At 33.7% G+C, this 11,043-nt stretch overlaps 1 protein-coding gene across 2 annotated transcripts in view; it reads right to left on the bottom strand.

The window, feature by feature from the left end:
• Positions 1–8,101: 8,101 nt before the first annotated feature.
• LOC125649945 (serine/threonine-protein phosphatase 2A 56 kDa regulatory subunit alpha isoform-like) overlaps positions 8,102–11,043 on the bottom strand; it is a 42,341-nt gene continuing 39,399 nt past the window's right edge. For both annotated transcript variants that reach the window (XM_056164623.1, XM_056164622.1), the window contains exon 12: positions 8,102–10,420. In XM_056164623.1, coding sequence (XP_056020598.1) covers positions 10,327–10,420 — 94 coding nt within the window. In that variant the 3' untranslated portion in view covers positions 8,102–10,326. The remainder of the gene's footprint in view (positions 10,421–11,043) is intronic.

Here is an 11,043-nt window from a genome sequence, read left to right as displayed (position 1 = left end):
CTGTTATTTTTGCTTATAAAGTTTGTATTTATTTGAAACGTTGTAGATGAATTAGGAAAATTGACACCTGTCATTTTTAATAGTGCAGCAATTAATTGTCACATGCCCCATTCAGATCAAGGGTTGGCATCACGCCAAATACTGTCAACTGTTTTACAGTAAACTGGAAACTAATATTACAACAAAATTGATAATAAGGGGAAAAATCTATTGAATGTAAATATGTTAATTGAATTTCCTTTACTTAAGTTCCTCTCCTGTAATACATGTACTAGCCTTGCCTGCACAAACAAGGTTATGCTGTTCTTAATTTGTCTCTTCAATACGGCTCGATCCCAGCAGCTGGGGATTTCTACCTTCAAGTAATGTCTGAAACTTCATACATGCACACAAGACTGAAAGAGGAATTAGCATCTGATATTGGTAGTAATGTTAATTTTTTTAGGAAGTGTATTTTTCATTTCAACATTTAAGGAGAATTAGGAAATTAAAAAGAAAAACTGTAGTCATAATGCTTATTATTGAGCTATAATGTTTTAAACATGGCATTTTTGCACATAAAATTTACTGAGATTTATTAATTGATTTGTCTGTTGGTGTCAACACAACATAATTAAGCAACACAAATCAATCACTACATAAAATAGATACATATTTATGTTTTCTAACAATACAGATAAAAAAAAAAAGTTTAATACAAGTAATGGAAATAAATAATTACCTCTTTGCACTTGATATATGAAAAGTTCATGATATCGAATTTAAGAGTTTAAAGGATATATTATGAGACTCCTGAAGTAATGACAGTTTCTAAATTTTCACATAATTTTCAAAGTCTTGTCTTAAAATTTAAAATGGAACTAAAAGAAGTGGGCCTATAGATCAATTTATTTTTTGGTCAAAACACTGAATTTTTATTCGAAATTTCAAGTAAATTGATTTACTAGACTTTTTTAAGAATCAGTGTTCTGTTTGGAAAAATATATCAACCAAATTAATGAATTACAACATTTGAACTAGTTCCAAGTCTCAACTACATGTACTTGTATCAAATCATAAAACTGAAATCCACATATAGGGGGTATAAAAATAGAAGGTATATATTGGATGAAATAGAAACTAAAATCAAGCAGATTTAGAGCGTTTTGATTAATCAATCACTCTGCCACAAAATATAGTCTTTCGAATTGACACAAAACTTCTTAACTGGACAGGATTAGTAATAGCTAGATGTGTTATATATGTTTGCAGTACCAGTTTGAATCAAAGCTAATCAGCACATAGAAACTATATGTAATTTTGCATTTATAAATTAATAAAATAATATTATTGAAGCAAAATCCTTGTTCAAACAGTTTTTGTCAGAAGAATCTAAAATATGCATACTTTTGTGAAGTTTACTTTTTAGGGTTATATTTGTGAAAAAAGTTTGAGGTGGGGTTTCCTGCTGGCCCCTTTTAGCTATGCCCTTAATGGATACCTATATATTAACAATAAAATAACTAAACATGCCCTTAATGGATACCTATATATTAACAATAGAATAACTAAACATGCCCTTAATGGATACCTATATATTAACAATAGAATAACTAAACATGCCCTTAATGGATACCTATATATTAACAATAGAATAACTAAACATGCCCTTAATGGATACCTATATATTAACAATAGAATAACTAAACATGCCCTTAATGGATACCTATATATTAACAATAGAATAACTAAACATGCCCTTAATGGATACCTATATATTAACAATAGAATAACTAAACACACTTCATCGAGATCTTTTAGCCATGCCCTTAATGGATACCTATATATTAACAATAGAATAACTAAACACATTTCATCTTAATGGATACCTATATATTAACAATAGAATAAGTAAACACACTTCATCTTAATGGATACCTATATATTAACAATAGAATAACTAAACACACTTCATCTTAATGGAGTATACCTATATATTAACAATAGAATAACTAAACACACTTCATCGAGATCATGCTTGACAAAAAAGGTTGACAACATCTTGAAATTATATTTAACATGGTCCTTGTAACAAATTCAGTGAACTTGTAAAATATTCAACATAGACTCTTCCAGCAAAGTTTCATTGGTTAAGGACAATGAAATCAAACATATTTTTAATGGAAATTTCTGAAGTTAAGTGGTACACATGTTATTGCATATCATGAATTTTTCCCTTGACCCTAATTTACTATTCTTGCATTCTTACCCCAACTGGATTGTCATATTAAATTATATTGAAATAGATTTTTATAAAATGATATTTCGTGCATTTCATCATGAAAAACCCCATGGGAAATTTTCTTCTTCGGATTTATTCCATATCCACCGATAGTAGAATGTCACCTTTTGTGACCTTGACATTTGATTAAAACTGTTTTGATATTACCAAAAACGCAATATATGATTATCCTTGTAAATGTCATGAAATCTTTAGCTCAATTATCATTGATATTATCCAGAAACAGCACATAGTTTTTACCTTGTTTGTCCTTGAACATAAAATATATAGAGGTCAGCCTTTATTCAGCAGAGACTCATTATGTGAAGTCTTATTACTAAGCTCAATGATTGGAGTATTACCAGAACAGAAACGGTTTTTAAGTCTAGATCTTTCAACCTCAATAAAGTTCACTGGTCACATTGCTCACCTTAGAAGTTGCATTAATCTCCCATGTAAACTTTAAACCCCTGTAACAGGAAGGGAGAAAATGCAACGGACCAGACCAGGATTCGAACCCGAGGCCCCCTGAATTGCCTAGTTAGGTGCTTTACCAACTGAGCTATCTGGCCACCAACAATCGAACTCAGCTGACTGCTACACCCCATTGTGGTCCTGCCATTGCCCTTAGGGCCAACAACATTGAATCTACACAACATGTGAAAATGATTGGATAAAATGAAAAAAATGCATGGCTCAAGATCATTGTTAAAGAATACTCTTGCATATTCTATGTATAACTTATAACCCCTACTGTGACCTGTCATGGCCATTACGCTCATGGTTTTAGCAAATATGAATCTACACAATACGGCATCTATTTCGCACTATGAGAATCATGCAGATGCTTTTATCCAGGAAGCGCAATTTTCGTTGAGTTACCTCCCTTGGTGATCGATGCAAGTTATCTAACTCGAATATTAAAGGAGACGCTGTTGCAGCAACCTCTCTCTTTGCTCGTAACAATCCAGTTGTGAGGTTGGTTGTGTTTTTGAATAAAAAATATCTTGCCATTTGCGTAAACATACAATTTAAAATCCCACCCAGACCTCCACTTCCCACATTATTATTGTGGAACAGGTACTGTTGGCGTGTTCTCTTATTTCTTTCATGGGAAGTCCCGTCTACAGTCAACTCTTCTTCCATATCCTGGCATGGCTGTCTCATCAACTTACTGGTGAACTGAGCGGCATACATCAATTTAACTCTAATGTGTCTGTTTTGGACCACTGCACCACCCAGGGACAGTTGAAGATCATGTAAATATTGTGACACTTGATTTATTTCCCCTTGACCTCTGCACCTCTCAGAGTCATGGGCATTTAAGACTATTTTTACATTGAACATTCTATTCTTTGACCAGGACTTCTGTATCTGCCAGGGTCAAGGTCACATAAAGTTGTAATTTGCATTGAAATGTTGTATGTTGTTGATTGTGTTGCTGGGCCTACCCATTATTTTGGAGGCCCAAATTTGATTGTATTATCAGCCGTGCCCATAAACGCCAAATAAATGTAACCTATAATTTGTTTGTTTTTATTACACTTAAACGAGATAATATGAGAATATTTGCATACTGTATATATTCAACATGGCAAACCCTTGTAGTTTTTGAGAAAATTTTCTCATGCAATTTCTCCTATGAAAAAATTTAAAGCCCCATCTCAGGGGTCATGAAATGAACTAGTAAAGAAGAATTTCCTAAATATCCCCATAAAAAAATTTAAACCCCTACTGGCACCCAGTACTGAGATTGTGGCTTCAACAATTTGCAGTTAAATCTTTATTATATCATATAAGGAATCTTTCGTGCAAGGTTGTGCTTGGGAAGTAGATCGATTTTTTAATATCCCACCCCATTTTCTAATTATCTCCCCTTGGAATAGGGCATCATCCTTCATTTTAATCCTTTACAGAAGGGTGCTTTGTATGAAGTTTGGATGAAATTAATCCAGTGCTTCTTAAAAATTTACAGACTGATGGACACAAACTTTGACTCAATTGAACTTTCAGTTCAGGTGAGCTTAAAACAACAAAGGTTATCATTTAGTGAAAGAAAGAATATAAGTATCTATATAAAACTTTTAAAATGGTATTTGAGGTATCATGAAATTACATCTAGTGTGGGCTCAATGCTTTTGGATGTGGGTACACCATTCATTATTTTAAACCCCAAACAAATACACAATCTACATGTTTTAATGTACAGAAACCATATCTATGAAATCACAAGTCAGCAAAATTCAAAAATTCTTATTGGGTGACGCTTATACCTTCGACTTCAAAAGTAACAGGGAGCATCCTTTAAATATGTAAAGTTTTATTGCTAGAGCTCAGCAAGATTGTATTGGAGACCCGAAATGTTTGTAAAACATGTAAGCCACCCTACGCTGTGCCATATGTACTTGTGGGCATTAATGGCACAAGAAAGCTGTCAATGTGTTGCTTCTTTATTATATATTGTCAAATTATGGTGAATGGTTAAAGGGGCATGGACATGATTTTAACTGAAAATTTTCTAATTTTATTTTCCCATTTTTACCGTTTACAATGCCAACTAAGATATTTCTAAAGGTTAGCAACACTTTGAATGTCAGTTGTTGAGTTACAAGTGAGATACAGCATTCACATTTCTTTGTTATGTAAACAAGGCCCGTGCATGTTTTTGTTTACTGGGTACATATAGATTTCTTAAAGGGACTGATTCGAGATTTTCCCCAAAATTTTCTTTTTCAGTTTTAATGATCAAAATCTACTGTCTAATGTGTTTAAAAGATTTCACATAAAAATTAAGGTTATACATCACAGGAGTTTATTATTTGTTTTGTAAACAAAGATTGCGGTTTGTTATTGTTTACGAAATTTTCAAAAGAAATGGATATTAATCCAATTTTATTATATCTTTCATATTTCAAGCATTTTTTTGTAATCTAAATGTTAAAATTTGTGACTATGCAAAATTAAGATGCTTTATACATGTATTACAAGACTTTGTCTACACAACACAGATTTAAGGCTAAAATATTGCTTTTATTCTTGCATTCAGAAGGTCAAAATTTTGGCTGTCAATATTAAATGAGTTATACTTTTAATATTTATCATCAAATGAAAAATATTTTTATCAAAAATCATGAACCAGTCCCTTTAATAGAAAATATCATGTTTAAAACAAAATGAGATGTGACAAACACTAGAAACTGTTTGTGTTCAGAATTAATTTGTACGGAAGCCGATAGGTGCCAGGGTATAGAATTAATATTTATTTAACTGGCGGCCGCCACTTAATTTATGTGGCGGCCGCCACTTATTATCTGGCGGCCGCCATATAAATTAACTGGCGGCCGTCAGTTATTTTATCTGGCGGCCGCCACTTAATTTATATATGGCGGCTGCCAATTGCAAAAACAATGTAATATCGCTGAGTGATTATTTTGGAAAGATTTAGAATAGTACACAAACACGCAGCATCGTTTTTCAAAGTGTATAGGGACAGTCGGAGGAGAAATTGTCTTCTACAATTGTTGACAAGCAGAAAAGGAATCTAAAATGTCTCTTTTCCAAACTTCGTACTCCTAAATTTGAGGGAGGGAGCTCTGTTCATCCTTCAATTGATCAGTTCATTCATTATTACATTTTTACCATTCATTACTACCACCAAAAGAGTGGGGTGGGGGCCAATTAATCTTATTTCACATGTGAAAATAATTTAGTTTAAATGTGAAAATAATAGAAATTGAACGTTCAAATAAATGGAGGGTCAGCCCTGTGGTTCTACGTATTTAACAGTACAATCGAAAAACAATAATTTAATGCTCTTAATTGTATATATATATATATCACATACATATTACTAAGCATTGGGGATGGATTGCACCCCTTTCATTTTGAGAGAGATACAGAGAAAGAGAGAGGAATTGAATAACTGGTGACAGCCATATAAATGATTTAAATTGAGTGGCGGCCGCCATATAAATTAAGTGGCGGCCGCCATATAAATTAACTGGCGGCCGCCACTTAATTTATCTGGCGGCTGCCAGATAATAAGTGGCGGCCGCCAGATAATAAGTGGCGGCCGCCAGTTAAATTAAGTGGCGGCCGCCAGTTAAATAAATATTAATTCTATACCCTGGCACCTATCGGCTTCCGTAAATTTGTAAATTGAAAAATCTGTTTTAAACTCTTACCAGTATATTTAACATATGTAAACAAAAAACGTGACAAAAGCCTTGTTTACATAACAAAGACGTGTGAGCTCTGTAGCTCTCTTGTAATTTGACAACTGACATTCAAGTTTTTGCTGACCATTAGAAATACCTTAGTTAAGCATTGTAAACATTAAAAATGGGAAAAATAAAATTTGAAAATTTTCAGCTCATACTGCACCCTCTGACATCAAATGCATGGAGTACATCACTGCACTTGGTGATCTTTTGAACTGAAAATCGCCAGAGGTCTCTAATACCAGTGACCAATCCATGCATGAGATATCATCACTATCAAGTAAAGGCTTCTTAAGATATTGGGCAGATACCAACTGGTTATTGTAATGCATTGCACTTGCTGACCTTTGAACTGAAAATCATTATGGGTCATCTACTACTCCAAACCCACCCACATATGAAATATAACAACTGAGCAAAAGGCTCTCAAGATATTGGGAGGACACCAGTTGTATAGAGTACTACATAGCACTTAGTGATGTTTGATCTTTTGACCAGAAAATCAATAGGGGTTATTTACTCATTTAAGATGTACCAGTATAGCAAGTTTGATGCATGTTGAGCAAAGGGTTCTAAGACAGTGAGCGGACAATATCTTCCTATGTCCAGGGTGGACTGACCCTTGATCATGTGACCTCAATATCAATAGGTCATCTACTCCTTAGGATGTACCTGTGTACCAAGTTTGATTTCTGTCAAGCAAAGGGTTCTCAAGATATTGAGCGACAGTATCTTCCCATGTCCAGTTTTACCCTTGACCTCAAAATCAATAAGGGTCATCTACTCCTTAGGATGTACCAGTATACCAAGTTTGATATATGTCTAGCAAAGGGTTCTCAAGATATTGAGCACAGTATTTTCCTATATCCAAAGTGGATTAACCCTTAACCATGTGACCTCAAAATCAGTACGGGGGTCATCTACTCCTTATGATGTACAAATTTGATGTATGTCAAGCAAAGGGTTAAAAAAATACGGAGTGAACAAAAATCTTATGTCAAGAATGGATTGACCCTTGACCTTAAGATCAATAGGGTCATCTACTCCTCAAAATGTACCACTGTACCAAGTGTGAGGTCTGTCAAACAAAGGTTCTGAAGATATTGAGCAAACAGTATATTCTTATGTCCAATTTGACTCTTCACCTCAAAATCAATAAGGGTCATCTACCAGTGTACCAAGTTTTAACGTCTGTTAAGAAGAGGGTTCTCAAAATATTAAGTGGACAGTATCTTCTTATGTCCAAAGTGGATTGACAATTTTGACCTGAAAATCAATAGGGGTCCTTTTCTACACATAACCAACCCACATATGATTACAATCAAGTGAATGGTTCTCAAGATATTGAGCAGACAACATTTGGTCTACTGACAGGTGCAAAGCAATATGCCCCTCTTCTTTAAAGAGGGGCTTAAAAAATGTAACCTGAATTTTGACCATTGACCTACAATGCAGTAAGGGTCATTCTTTAGTCACAGATTGCCAAGTGAAATAACACAATCACAAGAACACTTTCTTGTGCTAGCAATTTACTAAAACTAGTATATCCATATGCATCATCCTGATGGTGTGATTTGTCCTATTCTATCTCCAGCATTCAATCTTAATAATAACATAGTTCCTGAATTGAGCCCATTTTATTGATACATAAATCTCTTGTACATCAACTTGTTGTATACCTAATTCATAGCCAAAATGTGTAACATAACACCATGTGTTAAAACAAGTCATGCAGAGGGATACATTAGGAAAATCAATAAGGGAGGCAAACAAGTACTCATGCTGAACTGAAAATAAATTTTCCAATTTGTTAAAGATAGTTTGCACATACAACTCAAACATTCCAAATAAGCTGCTTTCTGGTGCTTTTTTTTAATGTATAAGCCAATCAAGTGGACAAATTTTGTTCCTAAATAAAAATTCACATGTATACACGATTCATCTGTGACATGCATGTACATACTAATGGGACAATGTGTTCTGGGCTCAAAGCACCAAACTGGTTCTTTATCATAAAAAGAATGCAGTTGTATGAATAGTACACCCCAGAGATTTGAGTTAATAATCAAATCAAGAAAGGCTTTACTGAATTCTCATAAGATAAATTTTACAAATTCCCTTCAACACAAAATTTAGTGATCATTTACAATTTGATAAAAAAAACAACCAAAAATTAATTCACATGAAGAGGGTGTGTGTCGAAATGCAACTTTTTACTTAATTCAGAGATATAAATAGAATCAGATAACACTGAACCTGACTGGTACGAAGTTATCCTTCAGAAATCAAGGAAGGTACAGTACATTTGTGCTTTTGTCTGCAAATTATATAATACAAAACTATGTACAAAACTTTGGTGACTATACACATTATTTTCACATTCACTCATCAAAAACTATCTGTATATCAACATTTTATTGCATAATAAAAATAAAACGGGCCACAGATTAATAAATACTTCTGTCATTAAACATACTTATTCAACAATGTACACACACAGTACAATTAGAACTGAAAATAATTGGGACAGATTGTACATTATGCTAGTTGGCCTCTGTAGTATTTGAAATTTATTTATTACCACTCTGACCAGCAGAGTCCATAGTGGTTTGTCATACAATGTAAGCACTCAATACCCCACCAAACACTTAAAAATACGACGTGTTAAAAAATATATGCCTTCCCAAAGTGGTATATGATATAAAACAACTTCAGTATGTTTGTCTCTTGATATTTGAAAGCTTACGATATTACTAGTAGATTTTACAAAAACAATAGTATTACATTTAACAGACAGAAAGGGAAATCATCGACTTATTTCACAAGACAAACAACAGAAATAAAGTGAACACATCTATCGTTTGCAACCACTTCTGATGATATTGAACCTGATGAAAACTGAAGTACTCATAATAAATGGACTTGAAGAGACCCATCTAACACCTTAACAAGATGAAGAGATTTTGATTTGATGTTACATATTGTGGGCTTTGTGATCTTAACTATTAACTGTAATGCACCTTCTTTAGTAATGATGCAGACACAATCCTTTTTTCTTCAGGGACAATGGTTGTGTGTGTGTTTGTATATGTATTCGAACTCAATCTGATGACAATAAATGCAATTACATGTGGTAATATTACACTGTTGGGGGATAAGAAAAATTATCGAGGACCTGGTCAGTTCAGAACACTTGAAGAGGGGTCAGGGATGGTCTGGTAGCTGGACAATTCATCCAAATTTTATACTACAGAAGCTTCTCTAGCATTCAGTACTCACAAGAAGAATTCATATGTATATGTAGATAAACCTCCTTCAACAGAGGCAACTCGTCTAGTTCACAATTTATACTGCTCTCAATATAGCACTTACTCCAGTGACTGCAAACTAAACCACGGAGCATTTCTCTTTGAACCGAAGCCTGTTACATAGTGAGTTAAGTTACAATACAATAGGTAGATATAAGGGTGTAGTAGGAAATGATTTCACTACTGGTACACACTTGGCACTATCTTAACATTTAGCATAAGGCAGGGGAATACGAATTTATAATACAAGTAGTCACATTTTGTCTACAATTCAATGTGTAACCCAAAAAAGTTGACAATATTATGCCACTACCAAGATGCTATAAGTAACATTGATAAACTCTCTGTAGATAAACATTCTATGTCCATGAAAAATAAAGAATCCATGACTCCTGTGCCCAGTATCTGTAATACCTGACACATTTAACATGCGCATATACATTCTGATGAGCCACAGTGAGGTCACGACCTGCATAGTCGTGGGCGGAGCTATTCACACACACATGCACACAAAGTAACGGTTCCTGTTGTTGGCAGACTAAGTTTTGTTGTTCATCTTGTTTTTACTATTAAATTCTATCTTCTCTAGCTTTTTCCATAGCTCCTCTCGATCTTTTTCCTTCTTCTTTTCCCTGTGAAACATAACATTGTCAGTTTGAAGTCATAAAAAATCAAATATATTTCTGATAACTTATCTCAATATGTACAAATGTAGGTAAATAATCATTTCATCTATGGGCTATTCAGGAAAAATATATGGGAGCACTTATTTTTTTTTTGGAGATGTGGTTGGCTATGGAAAAAGCCTTCATTTAGGTAGTTATCCTCTCCAAATGATCTTGGATACTTGCAACTTCTGCATAACAGCTTAAAATAGTGTGTGTGTTTTTTAAATTGTTGTTAGTGACTGTGAAACTTCCTTATTTAAAAGAAAAATGTCATGTAAATACGTACATATAGGTTTATTTTAGCATGAAAAAAGAACAAGATATGATTGTAATCTCCTGATTATAAAATCACCAAAACGAAGTACTGGCGGTATAAAAGTGGACTTTTTCTGAGTACTATTGTTTCCCCCCACATTAACATAAATTTGCTTCCAACAGGAGACATTGAAACAAAGTGTAGAAAATGCCTGTCAATCACTGAAGAATATATTTATTTACATTTTTATAAAGAGGTCAAGGTCACTGTAGTCACTTGACCTACATACTAGTTTGTAGGTCACAACATCCTTTTATCACATCAGAAGATT

This window comes from Ostrea edulis, chromosome 5, assembly GCF_947568905.1.
Source record: "Ostrea edulis chromosome 5, xbOstEdul1.1, whole genome shotgun sequence".
Lineage (NCBI taxonomy): Eukaryota > Metazoa > Mollusca > Bivalvia > Ostreida > Ostreidae > Ostrea > Ostrea edulis.
This window is presented reverse-complemented; position numbering and strand designations above follow the sequence as displayed.